The sequence below is a fragment of the Ostrea edulis genome, chromosome 8 (assembly GCF_947568905.1).
Source record: "Ostrea edulis chromosome 8, xbOstEdul1.1, whole genome shotgun sequence".
NCBI lineage: Eukaryota > Metazoa > Mollusca > Bivalvia > Ostreida > Ostreidae > Ostrea > Ostrea edulis.
Genome location: NC_079171.1, coordinates 55,813,259 through 55,839,065, shown reverse-complemented (window position 1 = coordinate 55,839,065; position 25,807 = coordinate 55,813,259). Strand labels below are relative to the sequence as shown.

Sequence of the window (25,807 nt, the reverse complement as noted above, 5' to 3'; positions counted from 1 at the left end):
AGAAGACAGCGAGTCAATAGCTTGTGTTGATATATCCCAAGGGCAGCGGCGTATTAAGAAACTGGTCCATGGAACACGTCTGCTCTAGTAGGGAAATCACAATCAACTGGGGTACAAACAGTTCACAATGTACTTCCGGTTGGTATAGACAGCTCAACCTAAATTGAGTCGCCCAGAATTACTACACATGTATGTGATAAACAATGTAATTTACTGATTTTTCCTTTCAAATCGGAACTCCCTATTTTTCTGTTAGTGTTAATTACAAATAATTGTTTCTAGACAAACAAATGTTTATGAACTTCAAATGAAGGAGCTTTCAGGTTTACTGTCTTCGGTTTGCTCTACAGACCACTGCCTACTTTCCAGACTACTTAGAATCAAATTGTGATAAATTTTCACTCTCTCTGGACAGACAAATAGCTCTTCTTCTGCCTTAAAATCGACAACTTTATGTTCTCCTTCAAATATACCGTCTTTCCTCGATTCCTAAAAATAGCTTCTTTAACAAAACGAATAAAGGTTTCGGAAAGTATCGTACTTTTTCATTAGATTTTATATACGATCCCGATAGTTTCCAAAGCTACACGATAAACGATTTTCACCATAAACGGGAAACCTGATACACGCAAAACACGATACACAATAGACCTGATAAACGCAAAACACGATAGAAAACGGAAAACCTGATACACGATAGGATAGGATACACGCACGATACGATAGGATGCACGCACGATACGATAGGATACACGCACGATACGATAGGATACACGCACGATAGAGCACGATAGGAATGTCAAGAATACCGTTGCGGGTACTGTACATAATACAAATAGAACCTAACACTATATATAGTACAAAACTAACCTAACGTTATCTAATGTACAATTCTAATCTTACGCTATTTCTAGTACAAATCTAACCTAATGCTATCTACAGTGCAAATCTAATTTAACGCTATCTATAGTACAAATCTAACCTAACTCTATTTATAGTACAAATCTAATTTAACGCTATCTATAGTACAAATCTAATCTAACGCTATCTATAGTACAAATCTAATTTAACACTACCTAGAGTACAAATCTAACATAACGTAACCTATAGTATAAATCCAATCTAATGCTATCTATAGTACAAATTTAACTCAACGCTATCTATAGTACAAATCTAATCTAACCCTATCTATAGTACAAAATCTAACCTAACGCTATATATATTACAAATATAACTTAACGCTATGTATAGTACAAATCTAATCTAACACTATCTATAGTACAAATCTAATCTAACGCTATCTATAATACAAATCTAATATAACGCTATCTATAGTACAAATCTAACTGAACGATATCAATGGTACAAATCTAACCTAACTATATATACTACAAATCTAACCTAACGCTACCTATAGTACAAATTTAACTTAATGCTATCAATATTACAAATCGAACATAATGGTATCTAAATCAAAAATCTAACCTAATGTTATCTATAGTACAAATCTAACATAACGGTATCTATAGCACAAATCTAACATAACATTATCTATAGTACAAATCCAACCTAATGCTATCAATATTACAAATCGAAAATAACGGTATTAATATTACAAATCTAACCTAATGCTACTTATAGTACAAATCTAACCCATTCCTATATACAATACAAATCTAACCTAGCGCTCTCTATAGTACCATTTTAATTTAACGCAATCTATAGTACAAATCTAATCTAACGCTATATAGAGTACAAATCTAACCCAATGCTATATATAATATAAATCTAATGTAACGCTGCCTATAGTACAAATCTAACCTAATGTTATCTATATTACAAATCTAACTTAACATTATCTATAGTACAAATCTAACCTAATGCTATCTATATTACAAATCTAACTTAACATTATCTATAGTACAAATCTAACCTAATGCTATCTATATTACAAATCTAACTTAACATTATCTATAGTACAAATCTAACCTAATGTTATCTATAGTACAAATCTAATCTATCGCTATCTATAGTACAAATCTAATATAACGCTATATATAGTACAAATCTAACATAACGGTATCTATAGCACAAATCTAACATAACATTATCTATAGTACAAATCCAACCTAATGCTATCAATATTACAAATCGAAAATAACGGTATTAATATTACAAATCTAACCTAATGCTACTTATAGTACAAATCTAACCCATTCCTATATATAATACAAATCTAACCTAGCGCTCTCTATAGTACCATTTTAATTTAACGCAATCTATAGTACAAATCTAATCTAACGCTATCTATAGTACAAATCTAACCTAATGCTATCTATAGTACAAATCTAACCCAACGCTATCTATATTACAAATTTAACCTTACGTTATGCATAGTACAAATCTATCTGAACAATATCAATAGTACAAATCTAATCTAACAATATACATAATACAAATCGAACCTAACATTATATATTTTACAAACTTAATTTAACACTACCTATAGTACAAATCTAACCTAGCGCTATCTATAGTACAAATATAATCTAACGTTATCAATAGTACAAATCTAACTTAACATTATCTATTTTACAAACCTAATCTAACGCTACCTATAGTAAAATTCTAACCAAACGCTATCTTTGATACAAATCTAATCTAACATTATCTGTAGTAGAAATCTAACCTAACGATATCTATACTACAAATCTAACCTAACGCTACCTATAGTACAAATTTAACTTAATGCTATCAATATTACAAATCGAACATAATGGTATCTAAATCAAAAATCTAACCTAATGTTATCTATAGTACAAATCTAACATAACGGTATCTATAGCACAAATCTAACATAACATTATCTATAGTACAAATCCAACCTAATGCTATCAATATTACAAATCGAAAATAACGGTATTAATATTACAAATCTAACCTAATGCTACTTATAGTACAAATCTAACCCATTCCTATATACAATACAAATCTAACCTAGCGCTCTCTATAGTACCATTTTAATTTAACGCAATCTATAGTACAAATCTAATCTAACGCTATATAGAGTACAAATCTAACCCAATGCTATATATAATATAAATCTAATGTAACGCTGCCTATAGTACAAATCTAACCTAATGTTATCTATATTACAAATCTAACTTAACATTATCTATAGTACAAATCTAACCTAATGCTATCAATATTACAAATCGAACATAATGGTATCTAAATCAAAAATCTAACCTAATGCTATCTATAGTACAAATCTAACATAACATTATCTATAGTACAAATCTAACCTAATGTTATCTATAGTACAAATCTAATCTATCGCTATCTATAGTACAAATCTAATATAACGCTATATATAGTACAAATCTAACATAACGGTATCTATAGCACAAATCTAACATAACATTATCTATAGTACAAATCCAACCTAATGCTATCAATATTACAAATCGAAAATAACGGTATTAATATTACAAATCTAACCTAATGCTACTTATAGTACAAATCTAACCCATTCCTATATACAATACAAATCTAACCTAGCGCTCTCTATAGTACCATTTTAATTTAACGCAATCTATAGTACAAATCTAATCTAACGCTATCTATAGTACAAATCTAACCTAATGCTATCTATAGTACAAATCTAACCCAACGCTATCTATATTACAAATTTAACCTTACGTTATGCATAGTACAAATCTATCTGAACAATATCAATAGTACAAATCTAATCTAACAATATACATAATACAAATCGAACCTAACATTATATATTTTACAAACTTAATTTAACACTACCTATAGTACAAATCTAACCTAGCGCTATCTATAGTACAAATATAATCTAACGTTATCAATAGTACAAATCTAACTTAACATTATCTATTTTACAAACCTAATCTAACGCTACCTATAGTAAAATTCTAACCAAACGCTATCTTTGATACAAATCTAATCTAACATTATCTGTAGTAGAAATCTAACCTAACGATATCTATAGTACAAATCTAACCTATCGCTATCTATAGTACAAATCTAATCTATCGCTATCAAAAGTACAAACCAAATCTAACGCTATCTATAGTACAAATCTAATCTAACGCTATCTACAGTAAAAAATACTCTAACACAATCTATAGTACAAATCTAACCTATCTCTATATAAAGTACAAATCTAACCCAACACTAACTATAGTACAAACCTAATCTAACGCTATATATACTACACATCTAATCTAATAATAGTTATAGTACAAATCTAATCTAACACTACCTATAGTACAAATCTAACCCAACGCTATATATAGTGCAAATCTAACCTAACGCTATATATATAGTACAAATCTAACCCAACGTTATCTATAGTACAAATCTAATCTAACCTTATCTGTAGTAGAAATCTAACCTAACGCTATATATAGTACAAATATAACCTAACGCTATCTATAGTTCAATTCTAACCTAATGCTATCAATGTTACAAATCGAACATAACGGTATCTATATAACAAATCTAACCTAATGCTGTCTATAGTACAAATCTAACATAACGCTATCTTTACTACAAATATAACCTAATGCTATTTATAGTACAAATCTAACCCAATGCTATATATAATACAAATCTAACTTAGCGCTATCTATAGTACCATTTTAATCTAACGCGATCTATAGTACAAATCTAATCTAACATTATCTATAGAACAAACCTAATCTAACGCTATCCATAGTACATATCAAACTAACGCGATCTATAGTACAAATTTAATTTAATGTTATCTATAGTACAAATCTAACCTAATGCTATCTAAATTACAAATCTTACCCAACACTATCTATATAACAAATCTTACCTAACATTATCTATATTACAAATCCAACCTAACGCTATCTATATTACAAACCTAATCTAACACTATACATAATACAAATCTAATATAACGCTATTTATATTACAAATCTAATCTAACACTATACATAATACAAATCTAACCTAACGCTATCTATAGTACAAATCTAACCTAACACTATCTATAGTACAAATCTAACCTAACGCTATCTATAGTACAAATCTAATCTAACCCTATCTATAGTACAAATCTAACTGAACGATATCAATGGTACAAATCTAATCTAATGTTATCTATAGTACAAATCGAACCTAACATTATCTATTTTACAAACCTAATCTAACGCTACCTATAGTACAATTCTAACCAAACGCTGTATTTGATACAAATCTAATCTAACATTATCTGTCGTACAAATCTAACCTAACGATATATATAGTACAAATCTAATCTATCGCTATCTAAAGTACGAACCTGATATAACGCTATCTATAGTACATATCTAATCTAACGCTATCTACAGTAAAAATCTACTCTAACACTATCTATAGTACAAATCTAACATATCTCTATATAAAGTACAAATCTAACCCAACGCTATCTATAGTACAAATCTAATCTAACGCTATATATACTACAAATCTAATCTAATAATACTTATAGTACAAATCTAACCTAACGATATATATAGTACAAATCTAATCTATCGCTATCTAAAGTACGAACCTGATATAACGCTATCTATAGTACATATCTAATCTAACGCTATCTACAGTAAAAATCTACTCTAACACTATCTATAGTACAAATCTAACATATCTCTATATAAAGTACAAATCTAACCCAACGCTATCTATAGTACAAATCTAATCTAACGCTATATATACTACACATCTAATCTAATAATACTTATAGTACAAATCTAACCCAACGCTATATATAGTGCAAATCTAACCTATCGCTATCTATAGTACAAATCTAACCTAACTCTATATATAGTACAAATCTAACCCAGCGCTATCTATAGTACAAATCTAATCTAACGCTATCTATAGTACAAATACAACTTAAAGTTATATATAGTGAAATTTAACCTAACGCTAATTGTAGTACAAATCAAATCTAATGCTATCTATAGTACAAATCTAACCCAACGCTATTTATAGTACAAATCTAATCTAACCCTATCTATAGTACAAAATCTAACCTAATGTTATATATAGTAAAAATCTAATCTAACACTATCTATAGTACAAATCTAATCTAACGCTGTCTATACTACAAATCTAATCTAACACTATATATAGTACAATCTAACCTAACGTTATCTATAGTATAAATCTAACCTAACGCTATCTATAGTACAAATCTAACCTAATGCTATCAATATTACAAATCGAACATAACTTTATCTATATAACAAATCTAACCTAATGCTATCTATAGTACAAATCTAACATAACGCTGTCTATAGTTCAATTCTAACCTAATGCTATCAATATTACAAATCGAACATAACGGTATTTATATTACAAATCTAACCTAATGCTATTTATAGTACAAATCTAACTTAACGCTATATATAGTACAAATCTAATCTAACACTATATATAGTACAAATCTAATTTAGCGTTATCTATAGTACAAATCTAATCTAACGCTATCTATAGTGTAAATCCAATGTAATGCTATCTATATCACACCACATGTAATGTTTTACTGTCCTATTTAAAAATTGTGTCTCTGATATAGAGAAATATGTAGAAATGCCATGTATTTACATAAGTATGGCTCTTTCGTAGCAGCCAGTTTATTTCTTTTAAGTGTTATCACTTCCCAGGACTCGGAGTGTCCATTTTGAAGGATATACACATCATTTTCTTATTTAATGGAAAGAAATTGGCAAAGAAACAGTCACAATTTGTATTACAAGCATCTAACATTTGTGATATTGTTATCCTTTCTTCTATCCACATTCTTGTACACTTCAATTGGTTGTGGTCGTTTCTGTCAAGATTCGTTCATTGGTTGTCCCCAATCCCTTTCGTTGTACCTTCCTTACTCTGATGTGGTTCGTATTTCCAATTTTAATCATTTCTTTTCCGTGACACATATCTAACTCCTCTACATTTTGAACTTTTTATCCAGAATTACAACTTTGCAGTAACATTTGAGCATGCATAGCAGTTGTTTTCCTAATGACAAATACAATTTGGTCGTATGTAGTGGAATGAAGGACTGGGGACCGCTTTGAAAATCCCAAAGGTTTTAAAGGAACACCAGTAGCTTCTTCCTGCAATTATGACATCTTTAGGAAAAACAAAGACATTTTCCAGTTATTGTTCAACAATGTAAATTACGTTTTTGTCATAAAGATGGCGTTCTATGATATACTGAAGTAAATTTGTGTCGTTCTAAATCACATTTGAATCTGAATTGACAGGGCCAAGGGATCAAAACTCCCAAACATCTATATCTAAGTAGATATTTACGTCATTTGGCTTACCCTGTTAAAGAATGTTGTCGTTATGTTTACTTTATTCAAATCACAAACACTGCTTGCTGTGGCTGTTTTATGAAAGCACATAAATGGTTCTGTATGGAATAACATTGAACTACAATGTGTAACATACAACGAATAACAAGCGTTAATTTTACTTTCAAATGAAAAATGCATTCTGTATTGACGAGGTTTTTCTAATATATGTAGGGTAGTGACTGGTCTCAAGCAGGAGAGGCTTACAAAGGTGCACTTCCTTTTAGTTGAACATTTTTGAAAATTATCACTTTGTAACCTTCTATGGTTTACAATACCTCATCTCGCTGCGTTGAGGAAAATTATACCATCTTGTATGCACCTCCTTCCTTTGGGTATTTTACATCTTCCCCTGCAAACGTAATATATTCAAAATCGTACTATAATCAGCAACTGCATGGATAATTTACAATTATCTATGTATTGGACACCATACATGTATATTCTTTAAATCTACGTCACATTTTTTAAATCTACATATATTTCTAGGTAACAATTATTGACATTGATAGTCTGAATCATGATTTAATTACTGATTATATAGATTTAAACATCAACATTTTATATTTTACATGAAGAACCCACATTGCTGATATTTCCACCAATTGATAATATATCAGTATAATCAGAGAGTGTTTTTAAAATTCAATTCATCATCAAAATACATGTCATTTGGAAATGCTACATTGAATCATATTTCGCATCTCAATGTAAAACTTATTCGGTACCAATTTTGATGCACCAGATGCGCATTTTGACAAATAATGTCTCTTCAGTGATACTCAAGCCAAAATTTTGGAAATTCGATATGAAAAACTTGTAAGAGCTAAAAGGAAAACTAGACTGCCAAAAAAAACAGTAGCCGAATTCGTCCAAGGATCAGAGCTATGCATGAGGGAGATACCATCCTTAATTTTGAAATGAATTTCTAAATTTTATCCCAGCAATTCAATGTGCATCCATATTTTCAAGCTAGTAACGAAGTACTTAGCTACTGGGCTGTAGAAACCCACGGGGACTAACAGTCCACCAGCAGAGGCCTCGACCCAGGGGTCATAATGTAAAACTTATACGGTACCAATTTTGATACACCAGATGCGCATTTCGACATTACAATATCCGTATAATAAACCTCAATATACATGGTTTATCGATCGCTGCATTCGAATGGTGAGGGTGCTCGATTTACAGCCAGAATATTCCGAATTTGATTATTGATCTAGGCGTCATGTGAAATTTAAATGTAAAGGTCCGGTCTCACTGGCCTTTAGGAAGATTTGCGTATGAATTGCGCACAAAATTGGTTTATATTCACTAAACATCCGCAATATTCGTGAAACATGCTTGTATGAGTCGGCCGACACCCGCACACGTCCGCAATTATCCGCAGAGGCATATTTTTCCGTTCCCAGGATTTTTGAGCTGCACAAAATTTTGGTTTGCGGATGACTTCCGCCTTACATACGCAATACATATGCAATGCATACTCAATCTATGCGCTGTATATCCGCTGTTGACGGGGTATTGCGGCTTGGCAGCGGACTGGAACAGAGTGTAAAACAGATATATAGCGTGCCCATCACGTCCACATCACGAACTAAAATAATTTGTAGCGAATGTATACAGACTGCCCACAAATAATGCGTTTGTATTACGTCTGCTTTGCATCTGGTTTGCGAATGCATAACAAATACTTCACGTAAACCCAAATTTCTATATAAATGTGACAGAAATCGACATATTTGTCAGTCATTGCCAGTGCAGCTGTGGAGAAGTACAGATGTAGGTATGGATCCCCAAAGACGTCGTGTGATAGTTGCTGCCATCCAGCAACATAACAATCAACTTTTGCAAGTCCAGCAATTGCTCCAAAGGCGAAGAAGAAACCTGAAGAAACACTTCATTTCACCATCTTTTTGATGATTTGATTGGCAAGATGTAATGTTGGATGATGTATAATGAATGTATGATGAATCTTGAAGTTTGCAACACTTTTATATCAAGTTCAAAATTTATTGTCTTTCATTAATATAGGTCTAATTAGGAAGTCACAAAAAAGAGACACAGAAATCAAAGTTAAACAAACACTTTCTTTTATTTTGTTCATAAGTGACATGATAAGGTAATACTATGTGACATGATAAGGTAATACTATCTGACATGATAAGGTAATACATGTGTCAACTTCAACACTTGTGACAAAGTGTCTGCTGAACGTCTTAGCTGATCAGTGGCACCGCTGGTACTTGTCTGCTGGGACTGTGCTGGCTGGTATGGGGGGATGGCAGGTGACTGTGGCTGCTGGAACTGCTGTGTAAGCTGGTACTGGGGGATGGCAGGTGGCTGCTGGAACTGCTGTGTTAGCTGGTACCAGGGAATTGCTGTTGCCTGTGACTGCTGGTACTGGGGTGCGACTGGTACATACCCTAAGGAGGTGTAGACTGGGACTGCCTCGGCCTGGGTGTTGCAGGTAGAATGGAGGGGATATCAGCAGACAAGGAGAAGTCGGTGGCGTTAAGGTTTTGCAGCAGGGAGGTGATATTTCTCATCATGGTGTCGTACTGATGATCGGGTAGTCTTCTCAGCGTGTCCGACACGTAGGTGATGAAGGGCTCCCTGGGTGAGGATGACTTCTCGCCAACAAGCTGAGACAGCAGCTGGGTGTTGGCCTTCATGCTGTCCCGGATCTCCCTCAAGCACTCCTCTTCCTCATCATCCTGGCGCCTTCTCTTCGTCGAACGGCTGTAGACTGCACCTTTTGAGGCCTGTACAGCGGTCTTCTCTATGTTTGAGAGCACCTCCTCTTCTCGGTCGGCTTCGACAGGGAGGGCACTCTCAACTTCTGATCCAGCCTCAGAAGCAGCTTCTGCAGCTTTGGGGTCCACGTCACGAGGCAGCTGTAAGTATAAACAAATTAATTAAAGTTCCATGGTTTTGCATAATAAAGGCAATGAATTAAGGAAAAAAACAATTTGCACAACATTACTTACAGGTTTCATGGGTGCAGACGATCGGTGTCTCAGTTCTCCCTCATAGAAAGAACACTTCTGCAGCACATATTTCTCTCTGTGAGTTTCTTCGCAGCCTGCCCAGACTTGACCTTGTGCAGCTTCACATACCAGGTATACATCCCCCTCCACCAGCCCTGCAGATGTTCAGAGGGCACGTCCAGCTCCCTCCCTTTCTCTTCCCACAAGACCTTCTTCCTGTTCGTGTCCTTGAATAGCCAGTGTCCCCTTCTCCACAGTAGCTCATTTTCCTCCAGCCACTCAAACACAGCGTCCTCTTGTTCTGGTGGGAGGGTGAAGTTCATCCTCGGCTTCCTCTCTAGCTGCTGGTCTGTTGCTTTCTCCTTGTTCTTTTTTCCCTGCTCTTCCCCTTGCCAACAGTAGGAAGTGTATCAGATGCGTCTCCGGCATGACTAGGACCAGAAACGACTTCCAGGACCTGATCGACAGCAGCAGCTGCAGGAGGTGGAGTGGGAGACCTGGCGACAACCCGGGATGGGGCTGGAAGGGGCGGGTGAGAGATGGTACCCTCTTTTCTGCATCAGCAGCAGCCTTCTGCCTCTTACTCCCCTGCTTCTTTGATTTATTTCGTGCAGACATGTTGTCGCTGTGGTGTTGGTATGAACAGTAATGCCGAAAAGCCCGAGTGCGCTTCTTTTATGACCGCAATGTAGATGCCGCGCGTGCGCAATACAACCGCTGTTTCCGCAACACATGCGCAATGCATTCTCAATACATCCGTAATACTTCCGTGATAATCACAATGCATCCGATCCGTTTCCTCAATACATGCGTTATACATCCGTGATTGTTCGTTATATATCCGCAATGTTTGCAATACATTTGTCAACATTTACCAGTTGTATCCCTCATGGGAGAGCATCCGCAATCGCATTCGCTTTTATTCGTGAAATATCCGCTTTTATTCGTCATATATTCGCTATACATTATTAATATATCCGTAATTCATACTAAGAAATTTGTCATTTTTGGCCAATGTTGTTGCGGACGACAACGAACGCCCGAAATGTGTATACTCAATTCATGCGCAATTAATCCTCTCCCCAGTGGGACCGGGCCTTAAGACGTTTACCATAGGTAATCACTGTTCCTTACCAAACGCCTGGCATCAAGAGAGTATGTCGCGGGTAGTTAGAATATAATTTTGAAATAGAGTGGACTTCACATTAAACAAGTAAATGTCACGAGTTTTGACAACATGCCCTTAAAATATAGGAGGTTTAACAATAAACGTTTCGATGATAACGAACAATCATTATTAAGCTTATGAATAGTACAAATCTCCTGATAGTGACTTCTCAATATAAGTTAGAGATTCAATCAAATGAAAATCAGACGTTAGATCCACTCGCATAATCGCAACACCAGTAAGTGAGAGATTTTTGAAAAAGACGTACAGACGAGTCGTTCTATGTATAAGATTACACACGAAGGGTCTAATAATAGTTTTTAAAGTTCTCAACGACAGAAAATAATAAAAAAAAAAATCCCCTTTACTAAATATAAAACACATTCCAGAACTGTGATGTACCAGGTATGGGCACGTTGAATTAAGTGTTGTGAGTGCACACCTTTTCCATTTTATAAGGTAATTAGATTATACTTCTTAACTAACTATCAATATACGGCATTCTAAACGCAATGTTTTTGTTTGCAATTCGCATCATGCATTGTTTGTAAAATGTTTGAGACATGCAAAAAAAATTCAACTGCATTGTACATGTACAGCATTCAATTCAAAAGTTTTAAAGACTTTGTAAGTTTGATTACAATTATGTATGATAGCTAAAATGGTTACCTATGTTTCGCTCGACTTAAACTGGTGTCGTTATATTTTAAACATGATTTCTTTTATATGCAGGTAGCTATATGACGTCACACAAAATATCTAATTATAGACATCGATGTCCAAAGCGATTGCAACCAATAAAAATCTCCCAAACTAAATATATACACATTTTAAAACCGTGATGGTCTAGTGATGTACATTTTGCTTATTGTGAATACCACACTTTCCATTCTATAGCATGATCTGATTAGACAACTCTCATGGACATTGCTGTCAATTGTTTAAAGCCTACCGTGACTAGGCATCGGTTTTTAATGGCGAATTCGAAGGACACAATTTCCCTTTTAATGCTAAGAACCTAGCAAAAGAACAATAAATATCTAAATTACAAACGTTTAATGATTCTGAGACTCTGAGATCAAGAAATAAACTCGTACTCTCCAGTTGCGAAGTGAATGCCCTAACCATTGAGGTATTGCGTTCAGCATTGCTATCTTTTTTATACATGTGGATTGGTTGTGCTTGTATCTGTTGTGCTCCACCGTCTGGTTATATCTTCCTTTCTCCGATATGGATTGTATGGCACAGTGCGAACTGGTAGGGATGTTAGTCCCTTTATCCAGATTTACTATTAATCTGGATGCGAACCCGTGAATGTCGGTCGTTGTCGTCCTATGAATTTCGAAATCTCAAAATCAGGTTCTGTGGTCCCATCAAAGCATTCCTCTCGGTCACAATTCTGGTAGCTACGAATTTTTTATATATGTTGTAATCAAAATAAAAGTGGGATACACAATACGAAAAATATAGGTCAAATTGGTCAGCGATCAGCTTTGAAAGTCAATTGTGTTAAATGGTAAAAATGTATGGACAGACAAATAATGTTCTGTTCATTTTAACAAAAATTGGTAATTTTCAACTTTTGGAGGTCTGCATAGCTGCAGAAGCGTAGCTCTCTGGGAAAAAATAGGACAGAGGAGAGAGCTACATATCTACCCTTTGTAAAAAAAAAATCTATTTACGGCGCAGAAAAAAAAAACACAGTTAAAGACCCAATTTTAAGTTATCTCCCCCAAATGGTAATCCGCCTGTCATTCAAACATTTAACAATATATCTCAGGTAGAGTGACGTCTGCAGAGACTGTGGTCTGGAGGGACCCCAGAGAGGTGTTTTGATAGCAATAACAGTCAATTAGTACAGGCATTCTTTAGATCTTGAGGAAGCCCAGTATACCTGAGTTTTGATAGCATGGACCTGTCCACAACTGTTATTTTCTCGCAATTGTTAAAAATGCAATTTCAATATAATTGTATTCTTTTCTCCTCTATATAGATGTATTATGAATTACACAATCAAAAACCAAATAATACTTTGCACATTAATTTCTAAAACTTGTAACTTACTGAAATAATTTATATTATCATCTTATGATAGCTTTATATTTATAAAAGAAATTATTCATTCAGCCAATGAATGAGAGTGAGGGAGAGAGAAAAAAGGGGTGGTGGGTGTAGAATGTATGTCAGCTTCTGTTAGAGATACAACCATTATACAAACACTATCACCACCGAAACTCTGCAGACGACCCTGAGACGTGTCCTGTGTATATCAAAAGTATACATAACACCCTGATCTTTCGACCGGGTTAATAAATAACAATGACTATAAATGAGCTCCGCCCACATCCAGTGATCCGTGAAGAAACCATACGGTATTATTTTTGGGTCTTTAAGGCCTTATAACGCTATGTTCTTGCATCACCGTCTCATGAATTTAATGTTTAAAAAAATCCTAAGATAGTCCTTCAGATATTTATTAAAGCTTCATGCAACCCGAAATGTCACAGCTTCAGGCAATTTCTTTTGTTGATGTAACCATGTTAGGCAGCCAATCAATTCGAACACCATTGCTATTTGTAAATACATATCTTCATACATGTAATAGTCGATGTAAGGTATATATTTGGTCCACAAATGTTATAGCCATGAAAAATTCACAAATGTTATAAACACAAATAATTAATAGAAATTAAACATATATGATTCTCTAAAGGTAAAAACAAATGCTCTTGAGTATTGAAAATGCAGTCTACTTTGGTCGCCTACACTCTATTTCAATAGCGAAGGGTAAAAACTAGATCGCTATAACGACCATTTTAGCCAAATACTTCTTTTAGTTTATATCCTCGATCTGAAGAGTTTTTGTACAGTTTGTTTCCTTAAAACAACCAAGAATTATCAACATATGCAAACTCTAAACACTCCTTGTAATATACTCCAACAGTTTTCTTCGAAACGAAATAAAATAGAATTTACCGGTGAATTTTACCTATAATTTGACGAAAAGCATATACAGGTAAATGGGACAAACGCACTCAATTTTTGACTATGTTGTACATCGGAAGCTTCTACTTTGAGGCTGTTCGATTTTTTTTTATCTGTTGTGCTATTATAGTAAAACTGGCGATTTGCGTACATACAGCCAGGGCTTTACAAGCCCGGGTAAAAATCATATCGAGGGGAAAATGACATTTCGACAAAATGTTGCGACATATTTAGGGCTCACGGCGGGTGTGACCGGTCAACGGGGGATGCTTACTCCTCCTAGGCACCTGATCCACCTCTGGTGTGTCCAGGGGTCCGTGTTTGCCCAACTATCTATTTTGTATTGCTTATAGGAGTTATGAAATTGATCACTGTTCGTTATCTTCACCTTGCATTTAAACGAAGACATCGTTCACTTCAAATCTTTTTTAAGTTAATGCTTCTATTTACTTAATTGATTTTTACATAGTAAAGAAATAGAGAAAATGTTGAAAAATATGACATATAAATCATATATCTTATGTCCGTAGTTTCAAAGATTTAGAGACACTCCTTTTGCGTAGTCCTGTTTTTACGCGCTATCGGTCATTTTGACAGATATGGTAGAGGGGCCTTATGGTTACGACGCTCGATCTACAGTCAGGGAACCCAGGTTAAAGTTTCGATCTCCGCATCACGTCAAATTTAAATCGAAGCCATTTAACATTGGTTATCACTCAAGCGCCCCGAATTAACAAGTAACTTTCATGGGTATTTAGAATATGACCTTTAAAAAGGGAAACCTCGCAATAAACGTTTCGATGATGACGATCAATTAATGTTACGCTTTTTAGTCCTATGCCTAGTCAAAGCTAATGCTAGAGACGTCTCGGTATAAATGGTAGATTTTGAAGGAAAAATAAAGCGATCACTTAATTGAAAATCAGATGTTAGATCCGCCCATATACAAAAAAAAACTTAAGAGAGGATTAAAGGTTCCAAATTTAATGCCATCGTAAAAAAAATAAAGCAAATTCACAAAAAAAACTCGGAACTGTGATAATAATTATGCATGCTAGGCATACTGGTTGCCTTTGCCTTGCTAGGTCTAAATTGGCCCTGATGTATTTTAAAGGCATAGGGTCTAAGATATTGGTAAAATTTTGCATGTTCGAAAAAGGTGGCGAAATTGAAGATCATAACTAGAAAATCACAAAACGTTCTTCAGAATGTGTAGAAACACATTGAATACGATAGTAATTACAAAATAATTCCCTGTTCTCATTTGCCTAAATTGTTACCCTGTTGACTTCGCATCTCTTATGTTTGTGTGTAGCGAGCAATCAGCCTCCAGACAAACATTTGATAAAGGGCAAAACGTCAAAATGACTTCAATTTCAAAGCGCTGTGGCTATTGATAACTCATAATTAATTACTACAAAATTTGCCTTTTTTTTAGTTCTTATGAAACATTGTGATGTCATTTTTGAGATAAAAGATAGACCTTATGCCTTTAAATGTCATTTCTTGTATCTACAGGTAGCTATCTGATTACATAGTCTATTGATATTATTGAATATCCCAAAGCGACCGAAAATAATAAAAATCCCCTTTACTAAATATACACCACGATTTATTTCCGTGATGTTCTAGTAATGGAGACGTTGTTTATTGTGAGTACCCCTTTTGCATTATGTAATATAATCTTAATAGACAAATAACAGCATGTTATTAATATACAGCATTCTAAATACAATGTTTTTGTTAGTTTGAAATACGTAAAATTTAATATGCAACAAGTATTTTTGTTTTACTTTCCTTTTTTCTAATATACGTCACTGAATAAGTGCTACACATTTGCATATGCATAGATCTTACGGGCGTACCAGTCAGTTCATTATCTAATTGTGTCATTGCCTACCTTGACTCGGAATATCTGTTTGGAAAGTCAATGTAGCAAGATGCAGATAAATTTAGGCTACCACGACCGAATGTTGTTATCCTTTCTTATATACAGATTAGTGTTCACTTAGATTGATAGTGATTTGACTTGTAAAGTTTCGTCATTTGGTTGTACCGTTCTTACTTCAACATAGCTTGCATTTTTCATTTCTAATTAATTTTTTCATGGCACAGAGCTAACTGCTCTGGAATGTGAACCCTTTATTTACACTTATAACTGCCCTGGCTGTTGATCCCTTTATCTAGGCTTACAACTGAACCATTTATCCAGACTTATAGTTGTCCTGGATGCTGACCACCTGAGGTGAAAAAGCTTAGTAGAGCAAAGTGGAGTATATTGAAATATGTATTTAATAGTCACAACTATAAATCCCATTTTAGGAAAATAACATATCAATCAGGAATAAGCCATGCAGTCAATCGACTAAATACCAGTCAAAAGTTATATGTCTGACTATGTAGTAATATTTAATGAATATTCAAAAGTATGGCAAACAAGGACAGGTGCACAGTGTCCAAGACATATATCAAAAATTATTAATACGTTGCATATGGAATAATATTTCTCGAAAACATAAAAAACAATTGTAAATCTAAAACTTTCAAATTAGTGAGGAAGGTTTTTTGTTATTTCTCAAATAGCAACAGGACGAATAAATGTTCTGCCACTCCATCCATATATATTTCAATGATTGTTTGGAATGGAACTCAGATTTCAAATACAAAACTAAAACAGACATTTCCATTTTAAAAAGTTAAAAAAAAGTCTTGATTGCAACAAGCAGCATTTGCAATATTTTGCTATCAGAAATCAAATTAAAACCCTGCTCTAACAGCCTTCTAAAAACACTGAGCATGATGAATTACCGATTTATATTCCATTGAGAGTAACTTTCATTTAAGTTCTCATTCTGTACTTAGCATTTTACCCCCATCGATATGACCCCTTTATCCAGACTTACAAATGAACTCGTGCATGTCGGACGTAGTCGTCTTTTGAATATAGGAATGTCGTACTCATACTGTGCTTTCTCACTCTGAGCATTCCTCTCACTTACGCTTCAGATCATTACAATTTGCCTATATGGTTCGAATTTCCAGCCAAGAAGCCCTGAATTTTATTCTCAGTATGGGCGCTGCGTCAAACCTAATTCATTAATCATAATAACCGTTCCTTTTCCAAGAGATCTGAATTAATTTAAAGAGAATATCAAAGTTCTGTACAATAAAACTTTAAAAATGTCACGATAGATGTTTTCTTGATAAAGACCAACAATCATGGCTTCCATCTTGAGTCTCAAGGATAGTATAAATTTGCTGCTAATGACGCTTCGCTATTAGTGAAATATTCTTAAATCAGACGTAGAACATTCGATTTGATGAAAATTAGATGTTAGATCTGCTCACATGCTGGCAACACATGTGTGGAAATTTAGTTCAGCGGATCAAAGATTCAAATTTTAATCAGATTGTACCAAATTTAGCAAACAAAAAACGTTTACAAAAATTCCGGAATGATGATTGCAATCATGCATGATCAACAAAATGATTGCCTTTGCTTTGCTGGATTTGAATTGATACTGTTATATTTTAAATATTATTTATTTTCTTCCTTATATATATATATATATATATATATATATATATATATATATATATATATATATATATATATATATATATATATATATGGAAGTTTAACATTCTCAAGTGATTGAAATAGAATCCCCTTTCATAACCGTGATGCACTAGGAGACGTGTGGGGTTTTTTTGTACTGTAAGTATTTACCTTTTCTATTCAAAAAACTAATCTAATATTTTACACATGCAATATGATATGCGGCATTCAAAAATGTTTTTATTTTTATCAAACTTACAATGTTTCATACAACATTGTACATGTATTGTTGCTAGTCGTATATTTCTCATATAGAGACGTCACCAAGTTCGGAGAAGTACCACAACTCGACCTACGCATGTTTGTCACAATGGGGTCATTTTTTATCTTGCCAATGCCTACCCTGACGCAGAATAGTCTGTCTTTGGCAAGGTCCAATTCGACAGACACATAATTTCACTTAAAGACAGAGAGTTTGGCGAAGAAAGATTGTCACTACCTGATAGACGATTTTAACGTTTATGAGACGCTTGGATTGAGATTCGAACCCATTCTCCATGGCCCCGAAGTAAATAGCATTAGCACTAGTCCCTCACAACCGGTTCTGTTATTATTTCTTATACATACATGTACGTCATCGCATCGTCTCATTACATTGCATATATGCTGTATACTACAATAGTTTGGATATTGTATACACTGACATCTTCATGAAAACTATCAAATTCCTATACCACTATCATGTGTCTCATATTCAAGACTGCTCTATGTCTACTGACCAGTGGTTTGTGCTGTATGCTATTTCATAACTAAAACAGTGAACAAGATATTTACACATCATGTAGCAAGATCCATTTACACTCGATAATTTACATTTTCCATTCGCTTTATCCAGTTAACACAACTTGAATGATTCACAACAATCATTACGTGTTTCAGAAAGAATCATTGCATAAAACAACGCATTAGTACGATGGGATTCGACTCAAGTCCGTCTGTTGTGTGGTTTGATCCACAGAAAGGAGAAGAGAACTTTGCGCGACTATGTCAGTTCTTAATGACGATCTGTGGCGACATCCTGAGGGTGGTTTTATCTCACCATATAAAACCTGGCGACCTGAGATCAAAGTTAGACATCAATCTATCCAAACTCCACAAAATAACGAATACACAGGAAAAGGATTTACTATACCCGCCGCATTCTTCTACAACAAGTAGTCCACCAATCAGATCAAGAGATCTAGATTTATCGTTACTTTATAAGATTCTGAGAAATATCTGCAATATTTCCAAACATAGGGCTGGATGGGGAAATGCCCCAGTCTCGGGCGACTATTGTGTATCTGCTTGCATAGAGAGGATAAGACTCCTACGAAATTCCATATCTGGTCATTCAACGAATGGAACAATTGATGACGTAGAGTTCGAAGATTACTGGCGGGAATTGAAAAGGTCCGTCATGGAGATTGAAAATGAGGTCATTGGAAGCGACAAGTATGAAAGAGGAATAGATCATTTACATGACTGCGACTTAAACCCAACAAAAGCAAAGGAATATGTAGACCAGATTCGCCGAATTAGAGGTAAAATATAGCATGTTTTATGACGCTGCTTTATATATCATGGTATCAAGGACACCACCGAGTCGTCCACTTCTGCTTCATACTTAGATATTTTATTGAAAGTAGACATAAACGGCAAACTGACAACTCAATTGTATGACAAACGGGATGACTTCAGCTTCTCCATCGTCAATTTCCCATATTTATGTAGCAATATTCCATTATCACCTGCATATGGTGTTTATATATCTCAACTGATTCGATATGCAAGAGGTTGTTCTGCGTATAGTCAGTTTTTAAATCGAGGTAAGCTACTGACAAACAAGTTGATGGTACAGGGGTTTCAACAGTCTCGATTGAAGTCAGCATTTCGCAAGTTCTATGGTCGTTATAACGATCTAGTTCGTCAGTACAACCTCGCATTGGGTCAAATGCTGTCTGACGTGTTTCATACCGATTGTTAAGCCGTTCTTGGCACACTGCTTTTGATTGCGGATAACTCCGTTTACCTGATCAGAATATAGGGCTCACGGCGGGTGTGACCGGTCAACAGGGAATGCTTACTCCTCCTAGGCACCTGATCCCACCTCTGGTGTGTCCAGGGGTCCGTGTTTGCCCAAATATCTATTTTGTATTCTTTATAGGAGTTATGAGATTGATCACTGTTCGTTATCTTCACCTTGCATGGTGTAGTATGAAATAATTATTTAAGCACTATATCAGGCATGGATTGCTTTCTCGAACTATCAAAAGGGATAAGAGGAAAAGAAGAAACACGATGTATTAACGACAAAGTAACAAATCAACTTTACTATAAACGGGATGATTTCAGCTTCTCCATCGTCAACTCCATCTCATATTTTTGAAGCAAGTTTCCATTATCACCTGCGTATGGTGTTTATATATCTCAAGTGATTCGATACACAAGAACTTTTCTGCGTATGTTTAGTTTCTATATCGAGGTAGGCTACTGACAAACAAGTTGATGGTACAGGAGTTTCAACGATCTCGTTTAAACTCAGCATTTCGCAAATTATGCGGCCGTTATAACGATCTAGCTTGCCAATACATACGATCATTGGGTTAAATGCTGTCTGACTTATATCATACCGATTGCTAGGCCGTTCTTGGCACTGATTTTGAGTACGGATAACTCCATTTACCTAAGCAAGGTATAGGGCTCACGGAAGGTATAACATATCGACAGGGGATGCCTACTTCTCCTAGGCACCTGATCCCACCTCTGGTATATCCAGGGATCTGTGTTTGTCCAAATCTCCGTTTTATATTGCTCGTTGGAGTTGTGAGATTGGTCGATGTTCCTTATCGTCGCCTTTCATGGACACTTATAAATACATTCTACTTTACACGTTTTATCTGCATTATCCAAGTACGTCAATCAAAATATGCCACTTTTCTTATTCTTTAATTTCAGAGAGAATCAACATGGTTGAAAGTACATGTATTGAAATTAAAGGTAAATATGTATCCTCCTACAATATTGAACGATTTGATATATCGTAAAACTTTTGATAAAACACATTCTTTGAAATACCTGGTGTAAGGAAATATGTAAATTACAACTGCAAAAATGTTGATGTAATGTATTAATCAATACATTCCGGGAAAGGTTTTCTAAGTTACTGGAACTTGTAACCAATCTCTGTGTATATTTGTACAATGAAATATGTTTAAATCAAATCAATCAATAAATGTTGGTGTTTTTGTTTTCATGGTTATCACAGAAGATATGGACGCGAAAAGGGGTAGGTAGTATTTAAAATTAAAATGATGGTGTAGTCACGGTGGTATTGATGAATGTTGATTAAACTAAAAATGCTTGTGCTTTGCTTTTCAGACATTTTTGCCATCACTAATTTTATGTTTATTTTATGGGGGAAAAATCAGTGTACAATACCCATGATAATATACATGTATTAGCCTTCAGTAGAACATATGTTTTGTATCTCTGCATCTATGGATATACTCGATATTTAATGTTCAATTCAGAACTCGGACATAGAAAATATATCATCATGCACAATTCTTGAAAAAAAAAAAAGACTTGAGATAATCTACATGGAAGCATGATTTCCACATACTCGTATTTAAGTAGGGTGGTAGAATTTTAAAAATAAAGATGTTCTTTAAATTCTATTTTCTTCACCACAGCTCAGTTGGATAACGTCGAGAAAAGTGTGTCTGACATGAAAGGTGAGTCATAATTAACAAAAAGCACCGACTCAGATAATTGACGATGGTGTTTTGTTTCCACAACAATGGTTGTTAAGTGTGATGTAACCGAGTATTTATAATTGGATATTTTATTCTTCAGATATTTGAGCTAATTTTTCTGGCCTCTGTTGGTCACTCTGTAAACTCATTTTACGTCGTACATTTTGACACATATGAACAGTGCAATACCAACTAATTTTCTCGTACTGAACTTTGGTAGCATCAGATATGTAGCCCTCTGAGAAAGTATTGGTACAGACCAGAGAGAATATCACTAATGGTATCAAGTCCACTCATGATACCTGTTGCAGTAACGAGTGATTTTGCTAATGATTGTTGTTGGTTGTATAGTGTTATCAGTCGGTTTTTTCCCGTGATAATTTTCATAAAAACTTAAGACAATCAACGGGAGGTAGCTGACTGATAGCACCATAAAGCAAACAATCAAATTGTTACTCCTTATACATATATTGATACTATTTCTTTATCTTACATCTAATCATAAAAAATATCAAATAAGAGAAACTGAAAGCTGTTGTAAACTTTCGGGGTTGCGTTACTTTCGGGGACGAAAAACGTGGTGGTAATCTAACAAATATAATGTTATCGTAGAAGAGAATTTTGAAAATGTAAACATTGATCAATCGCTAGCTTAAAAAACAGACTTTTCATTAACGGATAATCATTCCATAATGGTTATGATGGTGCATCATTAATGATATATCTTTATTTAGCGACAACAAATGCATTCAATACTGCAACATTTATCAAACATCAAAACATTTTAGAAAAGTTGCATTTGCTGCAAGTGAATTGGAACTGATAATTTGAGCAGTTTATCTAAATTACATCAATCTCATTTAGTTTAATTCACAGTACGTTGTGAAAAACCAGAACAAAATTAGATAAGTTTCAATAGTAACCCATCCATAATTTTAGTTTGGGGGAAAATCAGAATGATTTGCTCGATATTGAAAATTTACTACAATCTGGTCGTACATTTACATCCTATATATTCACCTTGTATGGGAAGCTTATTTCTATAACATATATTTTCAAAAATATGTAAACGCCTTTGGAAGTCAATAAAAAGAGTATGTAACTTTTCTTCTTAGGTGAAATCGTAGAATTCCTCACAGCTGCCAAAAATGAGATACTGAGCGAAGTCAAAGAGATAAAAGTACAGCAGAAAATAAAAGGTTTGTTCGTCCAGAACATCATTATATTACACACACACAGATATATATATATATACATTTATCCTTCTGTGTTTAATAAACCATAAGTGATAAAAGAATTAGATAGGTTAAATGAGGAATATGTTTTGGTTCCAGCTGACAAAGCTAGTAACAACATTGTCTTTGTAAGGCTCATTATTACAACTGTATTTTCAACGAGCTTGGCATTAATTCCACTTTTGGTAATCGTACTTATACTCCAACTGCCCTTTCAAAAGATGAAGTTCTTCAAAACCATGCTTCAGTTTTAGACACATTTAATATCTCAGTCAATGGATCGAATGGATATGAGTTACCATACCTATACTGGATTCCTAAACTACATAAAAACCCTTACAAACAAAGATACATTGCTGGATCCAGTAAGTACTCTACCAAGCCCATATCGTTGCTCCTCACGAAAATATTAACAGCTGTGAAGTGAAACTTCAAACTTACTGTGCGACTACATATGCCAGAAGTGGTGTTAATCAAATGTGGATTCTAAAACATTCTAAAGAACTTTTAGTAAACTTGAAATCGCAGAATTTTTCCCAAATCAAAAACATTAAAATCCATGACTTTTCAACACTATACACGACCATTCCTTAAGATAAATTAAAGATTACACTTTTTGACATCATAGACAGTTGCTTCTTCGACAAAAATGGAAAACGGAAATATTCATATCTAGTGATCAGTCAAGTCAAAAACTTGAAATAAAAATATGCTTCACATTTATATTTACTTTTGATTTCCAGAATCCAATATGACAAATACCGATAGAACTCCATCTGCAAAGTTCAAAGATATACAGATTACAAGGACAACAACGATCAAATTTGAAAACATGCTTTTTCTTATCGATATGGGTCCAACATTTAATAGCAAAATTTGGCTAGCAATTCAAGTTACTGAAATAAACAAATCGTTGTATCTTCTTAATGACAGGAATGTTATCGAAAAAGTTGATATACCCGATCAGTATATCCCACACTTGGCCGGTATTACAACAAACGAGAAAGGAGAGGCTGTGTTTACGAGTTGTCAGTCAGTAATGGCCGCTACGGAGGACGGAACGATCTATAAGTTATTTGAGATTCCGGTTACCATTCCGTTCATTCCCATCAATTCAAGGTTATGTTTCCTTCATTCTGGTAACTACATAATTCTAGCTAGAAGATTCCCTAATCTAGCTTTATTTATCCATGAATTCAGTAGGGATGGTTTTCTATTACGCGAAGTAAAAACGGGGATAGATCTTGAAGATTCCTCTTGTCATATCAGACAAAATCACAACGGAGATATTGTAATTACTTGCAATAAATGTTTGATTATACTTGACGACGATTTCCGTTTAAAACACAAAATTCCATTAGCAAGGCGTGCTGTGGTTATTCCATGCATGAACAGTCGCAGTGACTTACTGTATGGCCATGGACAGACCATAGACTTACTGAGGAGTAGTGGAGAATTTGTCAAGACTCTCTATACAGCACAGAAAGAAAAAGAAATAAAACACGTTACCTGCAGTGTGGATGGTACCGCCTGGATTCTTTATTATTCTTGTGACGTGGAAATTCTGAAATTGGAAATCTGAAGAGAGAAACTATCCATTTAGAATGTGTGTTTTTTTCATTTAGGAATAGGAAAATTGTGAAATAATAAATTGGTGCCGATATATATAGTCGAGTTTTCTATCTTTCAACACTTGTCATGTGAACTAGTTTAATTTTATTACACGTGGAAGGTTGGCATGCACATATCCAGAAGTATTTTTCGGGGAGGAGGATCATGTCTGGGAAGTTTAACTGAATTATATATATATATATATATATATATATATATATATATATATATATATATATATATATATGAAAAATTAGAACGCCGAAAATAACTCAACCGTTTCATTTTCAATTTTCAAAAGTTATGCCGTTATTGCTTAGTTACACATTATAGATTTAACAATGACGTCAAACCTGACGGATTGTATTGACGATTTAACAAAGATCATCATGACGTTATGATACAACGTTATGAAATATTACATGAGAAGAAAAAAATGAAATAAAAACGCAGCCGACTTTTGGTCTGTGGAAGATAAAAAAAAAATATACAATATGTACAATAATAATGACAAGTTTGTTTACATAGCAGTTGACTTCTTACCTATGTGTTAACAATCAAATAAAACAGATTTATAATGCGTGAAAATGTTTATAAATCATATAAAGTTTTGCATTTTATGGAGCGTTTAATGCAGATTTGTATCCTCGAATAAACAACGTTTCTTTAGTTTCACGCTCCGTTTGCGTAGAACAACATCATCAGACACCAGGTATCTGACGGAGACAGTCAAATGGATACAAGAAAACTTAGAATAACAAAAGGCCCAGGGGCCTTATAGGTCACCTGAGTATCAAGTAACAACCTTCCAATGTTTGAATTAGGTTTGTGTTTAAATATAAGAATTTTACTTTTAGATGGAAGAAACATTGAATAGCTATGTGGTCAGCCCCGCCTTTGCACCAGAACCCCTGACCCAGGGGCCATAAATTTCAGTTTTGAAAGAAGCATCCTTGATCATCATTATCATACTATTAGTTTGTCTACTTAATACCCAGCAGCAGAGGAGAAGATTTTCAAAGAAATAAAATGCATTTTCACTATATGATCAATAGG

At 34.3% G+C, this 25,807-nt stretch overlaps 3 protein-coding genes and 1 long non-coding RNA gene across 10 annotated transcripts in view; 2 read left to right on the top strand and 2 right to left on the bottom strand.

Moving 5' to 3' along the window:
• The window catches only part of LOC125660881 (uncharacterized), a 91,258-nt gene that overhangs the window by 40,571 nt on the left and 24,880 nt on the right, over positions 1-25,807 (top strand). The gene's annotated exons all lie outside the window — the stretch shown is intronic.
• LOC130049227 (uncharacterized) lies at positions 6,744-12,262 on the bottom strand. Its single transcript, XR_008797715.1, has 3 exons — positions 12,234-12,262; positions 7,685-7,758; positions 6,744-7,163 (listed from the first exon to the last, which is right to left on the bottom strand). It is a non-coding gene; the product is annotated as an uncharacterized LOC130049227 (long non-coding RNA).
• LOC130049223 (uncharacterized) lies at positions 9,483-11,958 on the bottom strand. Its single transcript, XM_056146533.1, has 2 exons — positions 10,397-11,958; positions 9,483-10,303 (listed from the first exon to the last, which is right to left on the bottom strand). The coding sequence occupies exons 1-2, from the start codon at positions 10,403-10,405 to the stop codon at positions 9,833-9,835; spliced, it is 480 nt and encodes a 159-aa protein (XP_056002508.1). The 5' UTR covers positions 10,406-11,958; the 3' UTR covers positions 9,483-9,832.
• On the top strand, positions 11,947-25,794 carry LOC130049216 (uncharacterized). 6 transcript variants are annotated; one of them, XM_056146509.1, is made up of 9 exons: positions 16,164-16,201; positions 18,214-18,249; positions 18,424-18,676; positions 19,048-19,691; positions 21,106-21,147; positions 21,416-21,436; positions 21,843-21,884; positions 23,021-23,104; positions 23,884-24,805. In XM_056146509.1, exons 3-9 carry the CDS (start codon positions 18,666-18,668, stop codon positions 24,720-24,722), a joined length of 1,683 nt encoding a protein of 560 aa, XP_056002484.1. In that variant the 5' UTR covers positions 16,164-16,201; positions 18,214-18,249; positions 18,424-18,665; the 3' UTR covers positions 24,723-24,805. The 6 variants fall into 6 exon arrangements, with proteins under 6 accessions (XP_056002488.1, XP_056002486.1, XP_056002487.1 ...); XM_056146510.1 differs by having other exon boundaries at positions 18,214-18,267; XM_056146513.1 differs by lacking the exons at positions 16,164-16,201; positions 18,214-18,249; positions 23,884-24,805 and adding exons at positions 11,947-12,023; positions 25,609-25,794.